At 42.4% G+C, this 15015-nt stretch overlaps 1 protein-coding gene across 5 annotated transcripts in view; it reads right to left on the bottom strand.

Annotated features, from left to right (window-relative positions):
- The window catches only part of PCCB (propionyl-CoA carboxylase subunit beta), a 101163-nt gene extending 86403 nt beyond the window's left edge, over nt 1-14760 (bottom strand). For 2 of the 5 annotated variants that reach the window (XM_073899659.1, XM_025881853.2), the window contains exons 1-5: nt 14540-14760; nt 11552-11671; nt 10264-10332; nt 7558-7614; nt 5898-6011 (exon numbers count right to left, since the gene is read on the bottom strand). In XM_073899659.1, coding sequence (XP_073755760.1) covers nt 5898-6011; nt 7558-7614; nt 10264-10332; nt 11552-11671; nt 14540-14722 — 543 coding nt within the window. In that variant the 5' untranslated portion in view covers nt 14723-14760. Of the gene's footprint in view, nt 1-5897; nt 6012-7557; nt 7615-10263; nt 10333-11551; nt 11672-12112; nt 12269-14539 lie in introns of those variants that run through there. The other 3 variants (XM_073899669.1, XM_025881861.2, XM_073899663.1) reach the window with 3 other exon arrangements.
- Nucleotides 14761-15015: the final 255 nt, after the last annotated feature.

Here is a 15015-nt window from a genome sequence, read left to right on the forward strand (position 1 = left end):
AAAACAAAACAAAACTGCTAAACTTGAGATAAGAACAGTGACATTCCTAACTAAGGCTGCTATTATTGCCCACACCTCAGGATGTGAAAGAGAATAATACCAGACACTAATTAAAATCCACAGGAAGTATAACATCACTAAAAATGTTAATTATGTGATTAAATATACAGTAGTGTATATAGTTCTCTCTTAATACAAGATTGTATAAAGCAATTATTTTAATACTTTGTTGTTAGACTTATAAGGTATAAAACAATAACATAATAAAGGAAGGGGAATAAAATGGAGCTATATGGGATCAAAGATCCTACATTTTAACAGAATTAAGTCAGTTTCAATTTAGAGTAGACAGTGATCATTTGACATACATATTGTAACCCTTAGAGCAACTACCAAATAACTCAATAAACACAGTTTTTAGAAAAGTCAGAAGAGGGGCGCCCTGGGTGGCTCAGTTGGTTAAGCGACTGCCTTTGGCTCAGGTCATGATCCTGGAGTCTCAGGATCAAGTCCTGCATCGAGCTCCCTGCTCAGCAAGGAGTCTGCTTCTCCCTCTGACCCTCCTCCCTCTCATGCTCTCTCTCATTCTCTCTCAAATAAATAAAATCTTAAAAAAAAAAAAAGAGGAATTAGGAAACTATACTAAAAATATGTGTTTAACATAAAAGAGTTGAGTGATATCAGAGAAGATGCTGGAACAAGAAGCTCTAAGAATCCATGCCTCAAACTAAACATCTATTAAGTTCACAGGAATGGTCTAAAGCAACTATTTTGGAACTCTGGAGTCTAGTGGAACCATCTGGCACCCTGCAACCTTGCAGCAGGCAGCCATGGGGACTGGCAGCTCATGTTTCTAGCGTGGCTAGCTGATGTCAGAGTAGACAATAAGGACCCTGTCCTCCAATATTCAGGGTTATGTGTATTGATTACTGATCATGGCTTTTGATCAATAAAGGACCAGTATAGAGGCTGGTAACTGTTTCAACCCTGACAGGTTCAAGTAGCTCTACAGCTGAGATGGGATTTAAAGAAACAGTTTCTTGGGACACCTGGGTGGCTCAGATGGTTAAGCGTCTGCCTTCGGCTCAGGTCGTGATCCCAGGGTCCTGGGATTGAGCCCTGCATCGGGCTCCCTGCTTGGCGGGAAGCCTGCTTCTCCCTCCGCCTGCAGTTCTCCCTGCTTATGCGCTCTCTCTCGCTTTCTGACAAATAGATAAAATCTTTAAAAATAAAAAATAAAAATTAGACCCATCACGTTTTAAAAATAAATAAAAATAAAGAGATAGTTTCTCTTCAAGGAGCCAGACGTTTAACGAAATCTTTGTCAGGTCACTGGTTGACTGCCAGAAACTTCAGTGACCACACTTGACATGTAACATATTTTTGCAAAAACAGCTCAGAAAGTCACAAATGGATAGATTCAGCCCCCAACAAGCAAAACTCCACAGTCTCTGACAAGTGAGTGAATTAGATTTCCAACATTACCAGAAATACACATAATTCCCAGTACTCAACAAAAACAAGAATTTACTAAACACATAAACAGGCTACTACAGACCATTTACAGGAAACAAAGAATTTGACAGAAACCATCACTGAGGAAGTTCAGACACTGGAATTGTCAAAGACATTATAGGAACGGTCTTTTTTTAAGATTCATTTATTTTATTTTAGAGAGAGAGAAAGAGTGCACCCACATGTGTGTGCGAGTTGCAGGAGAGGCAGAGGGAGAGAAGGAAGCCTGACACAGGGCTTGATCTCATGACCCTGAGATCATGACCTGAGCCGAAACCAAGAGTCAGACACTCAACCGACTGAGCCATCCAGGCACCCCAGCAATAGTCTTAAATACAGGCAATGAGCTAAAGGAAATCATGAGGGGGGGATAAAAGGAAATCAGAAAAACAATGAACAAAATGAGTATGCCAATAAATAGAAATAGAAATAGAAACGAAGCAGAAATTCTGGAGTTGAAAAGGACAGTAACTGAAATGAGCTTACTAGAGGGGTTCAACAGCAGATTTCAAGCAAAAGAAAAATTCAGAAAACATGAAGACAACTGAAACTATTCAGTCTAAGGAGCAGCTAAGAAAACAATAAAGAAAAATGAACACCCTGAGGGACCTGTAAGGAAGCAGACATGTACCAACATACACATTATAGTACTCTCAGAAGACGACGACGACAACCCTCAACTCTATGGTCAACTAATCTTCAACAAAGCAGGAAGGAATATCCAATGGAAAAAAGACAGTCTCTTCAACAAATGGTGTTGGGAAAATTGGACAGTCATGTGCAGAAGAATGAAACTGGACTACACACCTTACACCATACACAAAAACAGACTCAAAACGGATGAAGGACCTAAATGTGAGACAGGAATCCATCAAAATCCTTAAGGAGAACACAGGTAGCAAACTCTTTGACCTTAGCCACAGCAACTTCTTGCCAGACACATCTTCAAAAGCAAGGGCAACAAAGGCAAAAACGAACTACATCAAGATAAAAAGCTTTTGCACAGAAAAGGAAACAGTTGACAAAACCAAAAGATGACCAACAAAATGGGAGAAGATATTTGCAAATGACATATCTGATAAGGAGTTAGTATCTAAAATATATAAAGTACTGATAGAACTCAACATCCTAAAAATAAATAACCCAATTAAAAACTGGACAGAAGGGGGCACCTGGGTGGCTCAGTTGTTAAGCGTCTGCCTTCGGCTCAGGTCATGATCCCAGGGTTCTGGGATCGAGCCCTGCGTCAGGCTCTCTGCTCAGCGGGAAGCCTGCTTCTCCCTCTCCCACTCCCCCTGCTTGTGTTCCCTCTCTCATGGTCTCTCTCTCTCTCTGTCAAATAAATAAAAATCTTTAAAAAAAAAAAAAAACTGGGCAGAAGACATGAACAGACATTTCTCCAAAGAAGACATCAAGATGGCCAACAGACACATGAAAAGATGCTCAATATCATTCATCAGGGAAATACAAATCAAAACCACAATGAGGTATCACCTTACACCTGTCTAGTAGTGAAAATCAAATACACAACAGGGGCACCTGGGTGGTGCAGTCAGTTGGGCATCCGACTCGATTTCAGCTCAGGTCATGATTTCCAGTCATGAGGCTGAGCCCCACATCGGGCTCTGCACTCAGCAGGGAGTCTGCTTGGGATTGTCTCTCCCTTTCCCTCTGCCCCTCCTGCTTGTGCATGTGCGCATGCGATCTCTCGCTCTCTCTCTCTCTCAAATCTTTAAAAAAAAATCAAAAACACAAGTGTTGGCAAGGATGTGGAGAAAAAAAGAACCCCTATACATCACTGGTGGGAAGACAAACTTGTGCAGCCACTGCAGACAGTATGGAGGTTCCTCAAAAAAATTAAAAATAGAACTACCCTATGATCCAATAATCACACTAATGGGTATTTACCCAAAGAATACAAAAACACTAAATCCAAGGGATATATGCAGCCATATGTTTATTACAGCATTATTTACAATAGCCAAGATATGGAAGCAGTCCAAGTGTCCACCAATAGATGAATGGATAAAGATGTGATATATATGTATGTATATACATAAACATATATCACACACACACACACACACACAATGGAATATTACTCAGCCATAAAAAAGAGTAAAATCTTGCCATCTGCAACAATATGGATGGAGCTAAAGTATAATGCTAAGTGAAGTAAGTAAAAGACAAATACCATATGATTTCACTCATATGTGGAGCTTAAGAAACAAAACGAACAAAGAAAAAAAGACAAAAACCAGACTCTTAAATATACAAAACTGATGGTTATCAGAGGAAAGGTGAGCGAGGAGATGGGTGAAACAGGTGAAGAGGATTAAGAGTTCACTTACCATGAGAAGCACTGAATAATGTATAGAATTATTAAATCACTATATTGTATACCTGAAACTAACACTGTTGTTAATTTTATTGGAATTTTTAAAAAAGTCATTGAATTACATGCTTACAATGGTAGATTTTACGGTTTGTAAATTATACCTCTTACAAAGCTGTTCCCAAAAATGTCAAGGTCATGGAGGACAAAGAAAAACTGAGAAACTGCTCCAAATTAAAGGAAATTAAGGGGATAAAACAATTACAGACAGTACTCAATCCTGAATTGGATGGGGCATAGGGGAGTAAGGGAATAGCTGTAGAGGGCTTTATTTAGGATTGTCTGATGAAATCTGAGTAAGTACCATAGATAAGAATAATATCGATGAATCAATGTTAAATTTCTTGATTTCTATTATTGTTCTCACTTTATTACAGAATGTCCTTGTTCTTAGGAAACACGCAATGAAGGATTTAAGAGCTATAGAAGGAACAGTATCAAATTTATTCTCAAGTGTTTCAGATAAATATAACCTGCAAATATATACATATGGAGAGAAATGATAGAGCAAATGGGCAAAATGTAAACAAGTGACAATTCTGGGTAAAGGACATATGGGAGTTCCCTGTACTATTTTTTGCAATTTTTATATGAAGTTTGAAATTCTATCAAAATAAAGTTACAAAAAAAAATTTTAAATAACAATACAGGCAGAAGGAAGTGGCTGGAGGTGTAGAAATAACAAGCAGCATTAATTTCATTTTTTTTTAAGTGGGCTCCAAGCCCAACACAAGGCTTGAACTCACGACCCAGAGATCAAGACCTGAACTGAGATCAAGAGTCGGACACTTAACGGACCAAGCCACCCAAGCACCCCAGTAAATAATTCATTAAAGTCACTAAAGTCTACCTCCTGAAAACAAAATAAAACCCAACTCCTGCAGCCTGTACTCCTAAAGACGGGTTAGAGTAGGAGATATTCTAAAACTCCGACAAGTTCTAAAATGTGGTGATTTACTGACACTTCTCTTAGGGCCATGTTTCCTTTCCTTCATTTCCAGTACAGGCATGACTTCCAGGCTAAGGGCTAAAGGAGACCTTCCAGGCCTAAATCATCTGACCACGCCACCCAAAGAGCTAATTCTCCCCAGTAGGTTATTCCTGGAGCTCAAGGTTAAAGATTAAAAAGTAGGTTTAAGATCTACAAAGTGGCTTCTCAATGAACCTAAGTACTCCCACAACTAGCTGAGCACCTTACACAAAATAAATACACATTGTTCTAATGGATCCTAAAGGGCAGTAGACAGGGACAGAAGACTCATAAGCCTGAAGCCCAGGGGATGACAACAACAGCTGGCCTGATTAGAAACAATGTCTGCCTGTTTCTTTCCCGCCTTCTCCTTTTTTCCTCCCCTCTCTAGAAATGTAGATCTCTTTTCTCAAGTTTCCATCTGGCAGTATCTCTCTTCCTCACCCCAATCTCCCTTACTTTCTTAGAATATACTTCCTACTTCAAATGACACATTTAATTTATTTTTGTTTTTCATTTCTTTCTCTGTAATTTTAGTAAGTAAGCAGAAAGATATCTGAAATGAAGTTCATGGAATGTTTCTGAATGGTGGGATTTGGCTAATTTTTCTTCTTTGTACTACAACTTGAAATTCACATAATGACCTTGTGTTTTAACCAAAATAAGCAGCACTGCATTTTTTTTAAATTCCTATTTCTAGCAAATCAGTTCATTTTAACCTTTTATATTCCATGTCCTTTGCTTATGAAAAAAATAATCAGGTGTATTTCCCTTATAAGTGATCTTCAATTTTCCCCTAGGACTGGCCCTCTGTGAGAAAAAAAAAGAAAACCCTCTCCACCTACTCTTCTTGCATTTCGTCCACCTTCCATGCCTTCCCCAGTGACACAGGAAGAAGCCACAGAACAGACATACAGCAGAGAACAGTAGGGATAGGGAAGCTCTGACCAGAACATAGCTTAGAAGACCAAGCCTCGTACTATTTTACTCTCTGTATTCTATTAACAGGTTTCTCACCAGAAAGATGTCTGCATAGCCAGCCAAAGACTCTACTCCCTCTTGGATCCGTGCTCCCCCAGAGTCATTCAGTCCAATCACTGGAGCGCCCACTGTCATGGCCTGGTCCATGATCTGAGACAGCAAAGAAACCTTTTATGAAACAACCGATCCTGTTACCAAAACCAGAATTTATAAAGCACCATGGTGTTTTCTGGGAAAATGTTCTAAGCGCACTTTTCAAAATAGAAGTCATTTACACCAGCTTCATTCCCCAGGATGACTGGGTACCTTCATGGAAGATAGAGAACCAAAATTTTAAGGGCGGATTAAAGCCCCTCAGGCATCCAAGAGCCAAAGCACTTCCCAGTAGCAGGTGGGAAGACTGCTCATGACAACCATTTCTAGAGCCACAGGCCTAGCTGTAATATTTTTCCAGGAGCCAGTATTGTTCCCAGTTATTTTTTTTTTTAAAGTAGGCTCCATGCCCAACATAGGGCTTGAATTCATGACCCTGAGATCAAAAATCACATGCTCTACTGACTAAGCCAGCCAGGCACCGCCGCCACAGCCGCCACCACCCCCTCCCCAATCCCATTACTTTTTTGAAAGAACTGACAGTACATAATAGCAAAGTAGTATTTTCGTGAAAGTACACGTAGATCCATCTGTTAACCAGAGGCCAGGCCCAAGCCTGCTTTTATTTGTAATGAGCCATATTTTCTTCCTGGGTCAGTGGCTTGAATGTTACTAATAAGTAACATTCCTAATGGCTCTTGTCAGTTCACAAAGCACTTTCACTTCCCTATTATCCATTTAACCATAATAACAGAAGCAGTAAAAAGAAAAATTAGGAAGGTTTAAAAGTTAAGGGATTGGTCCAAGGTTTCAGAAATACATGATAAGACCATGGAATACAGGTTTTCCATTTTACAGGGAAGTTCTCCCCAGCTACTAATAGTCAACCCTACCTTTAATTCCAAAGTTCTCCACATATGATCTATACTTTAATTCATCTCCAGAGCATCTCATCACTAGCAGTGTTTTTAAAATACCATCATGTAATCAATCCTCGCACTGCTCTTTATCTTTTAGTACTTGGGACTCTTCACCTGGACCATGGGCTCTTTACCTGGAGTCTTCAGAACCCCAAGCAGTCTATAGATTTCATCCATACCTTAGATGGGAAAAAACTTACATCTTTATCTTTATTAACTTTAGCTGATCTTTAGCCTTTCCTTTAATAATGAACACAGGCAAAAAAAAAAACCACACACACACTGGAGATACCTGTGACTTTGTCATTAATAGAAGCCACGGATATTTTTATATCACATTCAAGTTGTTGCAGATCACTTGAAAGAGCATTACACTCGTACCTACTGTGAAATTATAACAGTTTGGATCCACAACTAAATTTTGTTATTTGATGAATTAGAAAGCACATATACTACAAATGTGTTTTTAAATATTTTTAATTCTTTGTAATCCTACATATTTTATGCATATAAATCATTACCAGCCTGTCAAAGGGATCCATGATACAAAAAAATGTTACAAACGCCTGCCTTAGACTGAAGGGACCTTTGGGTCAGAACCCACCCCGCAGTCCTGCCCCCCAATACTCAACATGTACCATGTGACTGATAAAAATACTGTGTTCTCAATATTAAATACTTACTTTGCAGATCTTTTGGGCATGTGCCCCGGACAGACTACCTCCAAAAACTGTAAAATCCTAAAAAGAAAACGATTAAATCAACAAATACAGTGATTAGCCAGGGACAAAGAGCCAGGAGGAAGAGGAGGAAATGAAAAACTCTTAGCCAAAAGTTTTTGAAGGATTTTTAGAAGTTCAAAAAATTAGGAATAGTCTTCTTTTATTCACTATTCCATGAAATAATTTGTATCTTAAAGAGAATTTATGTATTGTCAAGAGCAAAAGACTTAATCTTTGCTCTACAAAAATGAGTCATAGCTCTAAGGAAAGGAAGACTTTTCATGCAGACTTAACCCAAAAAATCAGATTCTACAGATATCAAACAGTCAGGCATTTCTATTACTAGAAAGTATCTGTCATTTTGACAAGGGAGGTGAAAAAAGTCAATCAGAGCTCTCACTGCTTCCTCTAGCTTATGGAGTTTCATTACCTTCTGATGTAAAGGGCTTCTTGTAGGAAGGACCTCCTTCCTAAAACCATCTCAAAAAGACAGCGGGGAATTAAAAAGAGATTCAGCCCAAGAGGACAGAAACGGAAGAGGAAACATTGGCAGAGGAGAGACTGAACAAACTGGAGGGGAAATGAAAGCACAAGAAGAATATCTGACTTAGTGAGAACAAATGGAAGTCTATATACTGCAGGGGGAGTAACCACAAGGAGGGGACAAGCCAGGAACCACGAAAGTAGGGGGTGAAGAGGGGTGAAAAACAGACTGATCCAAAGTCTCTGTTGGGAGCAGCTGGACCCACAGGACCTCTCCTTCACCTTGAGAAGGGGAAAGTTTTATTCTCTAAAACAACTTCATCAGAGGGGCTCTGGATTCAATCACCAGCAGCAAAACAAAGCAAAACTGAGGCTAAAAACAGACAAGATTAGGAATCTGTACACTAAATAATGAGCCAGCACTGGCCCCTCCTTTCCCCCTACTCCTCTCCCCCGGAACATACCTATGGCCAATTATCAGGCAAGAGACCGAGGCCGCTTCTCTGGAAAAGAAGTTCCCCCAGAAAAAGCAACTGCAGATATTAACATTTTGGGGATCACTACAAAAAAGCTGGCTCATCACTCCCCACCCTCAGTATCCTTCAGGGCCTATTTCAGATGCCCGATTTTCCCTAAAACATCCCTCAAGCCTGAATGTGATCATCCCTTGTCCTGAGTCCACAGCATTTGGCTAGAACCTCTCTCACCCTATCTGTACTGAAGACACTCCTGTCCTGCCCCATTCTGTCTACAAAATGATTAGCGTCTTTGGGGCAGAAACTCTGGCTCAGTTTTTTCCCTTTCCCTTCCCCCCATCCCTATCCAACCCTACCCCATGGGGATAAAAGATGATAAAAAGTATCAATTCAGTGAATTTCTGTATCTGCTCAGTAGTTAGAACGTTGAGCCCAGAAAGCACAGTAACTTTCTTTGTTCTATCTTATTAATGCTTCCTTCAGTACAAGCTTTTGCCTAGCTCTCATAAATTACAAAAAGGAGAGATCATTTCTTCCAGTTAAGCATTTGGTAGACCCACTTATAACAGTTTTAAAACATTTCAAAGGTAATTCATTAAGTAAATGAGTATTGTTTAAGTACAATACATTTTAAATTAGGCAGAGTTATTTTATTATTAGACCCATAATTTTAATACTAAACAAGCTTTATAACTTTAGATCTGTAAAAGGAACTAAATATTTAGAATTATATGCATCTTTCCACCTGGGGGGGGATCAAACCCAAAATAGTATAGTGTTAGTTTACTATTAGCTGCTCTAACAATTACCACAAACGCAATTTATTCTCTCACAGTTCTATAATTTAGAAGTCCTACATGGGCCTCACAGAGCTACACTCAAGGTTAGCATGGTTAGGCACCTTTCTGGAGGATCCAAGGGAGAATCTTTTTTCCTGCCTTTTCCAGGTTCTGGAGACCACCTGCATTCCTTCGTTCATGACCTTCCTCCATCTTCTTAGCCAGCAATGGCAGGCCCCTCTCACAACACATCATTCGGAACTCCACTTCTGCCTCTCCTTTTAAGGACCCTTATGATTATATTGTGCCCACCTGGGTAACCCAGCCTTCTTTATTTTAAGGTTAGCTAATTAAAAACACTAATTCCATCTGCAGCTTAATTCCCCTTTGCCATGTAAGTTAATATATTCATAAATTTCAGGAATTAGGAGTTGGACATTTTGGGGGGCCATTATTCTGCCTCCTACACTATATTCTCCTATAGTCTCAGTGTGAAGAAACTGTATCTGTCTTTATGCAGCCTAACAAAACTTGTTCTAACACCTTCATGAAAGCCCAAAACCTATGGTTCCTAGAGTCTAGTCGCTTCCACCCAGGCTGCATTCACAACACTCAGTCCGCACATTGCCCAGGACATGGCTGTCCTCCAGGCACACACCCAATCTGCCAAGAAGAATCTCACTCACTTGGAATAAACTCCTGGTTCCTGGGACTTTTTACATGATTACTACCCTGTGATCATCCCTCAAGACTAAGGATTCTTTCTCCCTAAGAAAAAACACATACTATAGTATAAAACTCTGGACATATGCCCCTCATCTGCCCCCACTACAAACAAGTTTTCATTCCCCAAAACTGCTTTCTTCTCATGTCTTTTGCTCCTGACTCTTCCCTCCAGGAAAGCTCAGCCTATTGGAGTTATTAAATACCTGACTGAAGACATAAACCAATCTTCCATTGATTCGGCCCCGTCCAGTGACCACACTGTCTCCAGGAAACTACCAGAAAAATAGAAAAATAAAAGTTAAAAAACCCAAATACGTCTTTTAACGAATTTGGCAATGAAAGACCAAAAAACCCGAAAACAACTGCCCACCCTAAATTTCTTAAAATTCAGTATGAATCAGGAACATGATGGAATCTCCCCTTCCCCTGCTCAGCTCTGCAACAGCAAGCACTAGGCTACTGCTTCATCAACAGAAGTGAAGGGCACTATAGTTAGATTTCATCTTCCCTCCTAAAAGCAAAATAATCAAGACTCCCTAGAGCTGCCACTCCCCAAATGCCACAGGAAGGAGAAGGGCATAGAATGACACATGGCAACTCTACAAAGCCACACACCCCACCCCCAAACCTTAAGGCAAACCCATCATTTTGCTTGGAATCCTGGAATACTGTGTGGCCCATAAGGACTGAAATGGAGCCAGCTGATTTGGTGCCAAGTTCACAAATCTTTGGTCACTAATAGCATATATGCAGACCCGAGGAAAACTGATCAAAAGTGAGTCCAAAGAATTCTGCATACCCGTGGAGAACACCCAATTAAAAAAGAAGTATTGGTGGGGCGCCTGGGTGGCTCAGTCATTATGGGTCTGCCTTCGGCTCAGGTCATGATCCCAGGGTCCCGGGATCGAGCCCCACATCGGGCTCTCTGCTCAGAGAGAAACCTGCTTCTCCCTCTCCCACTCCCCCTGCTTGTGTTCCCTCTCTCGCTGTGTCGCTGTCTGTCAAATAAATACATAAAATCTTTAAAAAAATAAATAAATAAAAAAGAAGTATTGGTAACTCTGATCTCAAAAACTCCATAAACTTAGTGTCAAAACAGGCAGGTGGTCCTGCTTTAGGGGGCCTCTGGTGCCTAGACAAACCAGAACACAATTAAAAGACGTTCTCATCTTCCCTTCCAAGTTCGTCAATGCGTATTTGTGAGAACTCTGAACCCACAACCAGAGCCCTGGAAACCAGGCCAGAGTCACAATGCAAAAAATATGAGCAGTCCCACTCACATTCCTTCATCTGCAGACAAAGGTAAGTAGGAGAAGCTGGAGGCCCAATAATACTTCTCCCAAGGCACTCCTGCAACTTCAGGCTCCAAACCTGAAAACTATTAAATGTAACCTGAATTCCAAAAGGCCTTCATTAGTCTAGTGGGTAGGCCAGTAGGGCCACAGATGGAAAGTGCAACTTAGAGGCTCATACTACCATGTAAAAAGATACCTTATTCTTCTCAGCAGCCATTCCAAAATCTGCGCATCTGTGTTCCACAAACATGTCACTCTCAACAAAACTGCCAGGGTCCAGCAAAAGACTGATCCGCTCTCTGGTAGTTAGCTTTCCCTAAAATGCAATAAAAAACATTCAGTGAGGTCATCATAGGCAAAGTAAGCAAGGAGCGTTCGTAAGAAGGCCAGAAAGACAGGGTTTGCCCCTTCACCCCTCATGAAAGCCTCTATTCCATCAACCTGCCCAAAACACAGGTATTATCAGTAGATTTCAGCCAGTAAGGAAATCAAGGCAGACAGGGTGCTCCAGGAGCCACCAACCAGGGAAGGCAAATAAGGAAATGGGAGGAGGAAAAGGGGAAGAAAAGTGGTGGTAAGGAGAGCCTGACTGTGGAACAAGATAACTAGTTCCACAAACATTTACTGGAGACTTAACGAGCAATAAAAAGGAGAATGTAAAAGTAAGAGGTGGAAAACTAAAGCAGGTTTAGTGAAGAGTCTGAGGCCACATCCCCGGATTCACAAGCTTCTTCTAGGGAACCTCACACAAACTCACCTCACTAGTGTCCAACCAGAAGGACGCTTCCAGGACCACTTCCTGGTTCTTTCTCCTGCCTCCTCCATGGGCTTCTCCTACTATCCTACATTAGGGGCTCTGCTTAGGTACCCCACACCTGACAGTGACACTATGATACCGAGACAACCCCACAGCAGGTAGTGGCTGAGAAGGAGTGGGACAGAGAGCGGTAAAGAGCTCACTTGAGAGGAGTAAAAAAAAAAAAATTGCTTCTTGGAAGGGGTGAGGTTGGAACCTTCAACTTATCAAGAGCCTCTGCTGCTTGGACTCTCAAGCCCTTAGAGCAAATCAAACACCCAGGCCCACTGTCTTCCAACCTCCCTCCGCCCTGGGAAAAAAAAAACACCTCAAATTGGCTTTTTCCCCCCATAAGAAAGTAACCAAAGCCAGTGAGGTCTTTTTAAAACAAACAGGCAATCGTATACACTGTTGTGTAAAGTAGAATTAAGTTTTCCAGAAAGCAATTTGGCAACATATATTAGAGTGTTAAAAAGATTCCTATCTTTTGACCCAGTAATTCCATTTCTGGGAATCTGTCCTATGGAAGGAGTCCAAAAAATTGTTTAAAAGGGGGTGGAGTGAGGTGGAGTGAGGGTGGAGTCAGCCTCCTGACTAAGTCAGCTCTGGCAAAAGAAAAATTGCTTCTTGAGCCTGCATCTAAACCCAGTAGGGTCTACCCAGGAAGAAGTGGGGTGATGTTCCAGGGAGGAATTCTGCAATGGGCCCCAACAGAAAGAGTACACAGGAGCACTGAGAGGCCTTTCCAAAGGATGATGTAAAGGTTCCTTCAACCCAGACAGAGCCACCCCAGGGGAGGGAGGGAAAGCACTCCTGGCACCACATACTCAACCAAAATTTTTTTTAAGATTTATTTGTTTATTTGAGAGAGAGAGCACACACAGCATGGTGCAGGGAGGGGGAGAGGGAGAGAGAGAGAGACCCAAGCAGACTCGCTGCTGAGTCTGGAGCCTGACTTGGGGCTTGATCCCACCACTGGAGATCACGACCTGAGCCAAAACCAAGAGTCCAAGGCTTAAGGACTGCACCACCCAGGCGGCCCCACACTCAACCACCAAATTTACATCTCACTCCCAAGGTCAAAAATTACTATCTTCCCTTTAAAATAAACTGACTCCTAGGGATTAAGTAACTTGTCAGAAAGGAATGGTAACTTATCAAAAAGGAACGGTCACCTTCATGTTCCTGTCAAATCGTAATTTATAACATCTAAATCAACACTCAAGGGGCGTCTGGGTGGCTCAGTTGGTTAAGCAGCTGCCTTCAGCTCAGGTCATGATCCTGGAGTCCTGGGATCGAGCCCAGCACTGGGCTCTCTGCTCAGCAGGGAGTCTGCTTCACCCTCTGCCTGCCATTCCCCCTGTTTGTGCTCTTTTTCTGTCAAATAAATAAAATCTTTTAAAAAAACAAAAATAATCAACACTCAATTTAGACTTCAATAAAGGGCTAGTTCAAATCTCACTGAAGATCCCAGTGTTCCACCCCTTACCACCCCACTTGACAGTTGTGCCTCGATGCCCTTCACCTCTAAGAATTTCACTTCTGCATCTTCCAGATTGGTTAACTCATCCAGCACATCAGTCCAGATTCACACACGTGTCAGTGATGCACTGCGTGAGCCTAGTTTCAAGTCCCAGGTCACGGATCTGAGCCTCAGTGTTTCCTGCTGCTAAATGGTCCACCCAGCTTATCTCTGAAGGCCAGATGTCTCGCCTCAAAAACCTCCCTGCCTCTGACACATACCTTTCCTACCCAGCATGTCGATGCACGCTAAGACACTAAAGGCGTTCAGCCAGCATTGTGGGGGCAGAAGTTCCACAAGTTCCCTGTGCACACCCCGCCCCCAGATTAATGTGAGAATTTGACCACGTTACTTCCCCTGCCATATCCTTCGATTTTCCTGCTTCCATAATGGAGCAAGAACTTACCACGGTTTCACCAGGCAGGAGAAGAATAAACAGATTTTTTTTTCCTAATTAAGTGCCTGTCATCGCTTCCGTAGCTCTACGGATAAGATTGTGAGGGGAGAAGTACTACTATCTTCTTCTTAAAATAAACTGACTCCTAGTGATTAAGTAACTAGTCCAAAAGTTTATAGATGTCAAGCGGTGAGTCATCTGGGACCCGGCCAGCTCCCTCTAAAAATCCAGAAGCAAAATGGAGAGTAGTAAAGCACAATGGTGCTTATCGTCGTTTTCCCCGCCACTTGGTGCAAGGCAACAGGTACTCAAGGTGAACCTTCTCGCCCCCGCCCCCGCCGCTCCCCGGCATGGCGCTGATTGGCTGAAAGGACTGGGGCGTCGCGAGCTGGGCACGCTGTGATAGGTCGCGAACGCCGAGGGGATGGCCCGAACGCCGAGAGGATGGCCGGACCGCCGCAAGACTCACTCGCTTATGCTGGGCATCCACGCGGCGCTGGCCTCCTCCCACCAAGGCGGCGCGGCGCTTGTTCTCGATGCGTTCGTTAACCGAGACGGGCTGGCTACACAGGTTGCGGACCGCGGAGCGGAGACCGGTCTCCACAACGCTGAGTCTTGCTCTAGCCGCCACCACGCGCATTGCCGCCGCCATTTTTGCTCTGCTGGCCAGCCCCCAACCGGTGCGCCTGAGTACGCATGTGCATCAAGCGCGGGCACATCGGGTTCTGCGCCTGCGCAGTATCTGTGGGACGTAGAGAACTTGTGGGTTGGACATCCGCGCGCTCTTAGAAGGGCCAGAGATTTCGAAAGACCCCAGACCGCAGTAGGGCGTTACTCTAAGAAGGCTAGTACTGGTTGGTCCTCAGCTCTTGTGCCTTCCTTGCTGCACGGAAGGGGGACTTGCTCTTGCTAGTTCTTGCTCTTCTCTGGCTACCTAGACCTTTG

Source organism: Callorhinus ursinus, unplaced genomic scaffold, assembly GCF_003265705.2.
Source record: "Callorhinus ursinus isolate GAN/ISIS: 27379988/994484 unplaced genomic scaffold, GSC_fseal_2.0 scaffold1, whole genome shotgun sequence".
NCBI classification, from domain to species: Eukaryota; Metazoa; Chordata; class Mammalia; order Carnivora; family Otariidae; genus Callorhinus; species Callorhinus ursinus.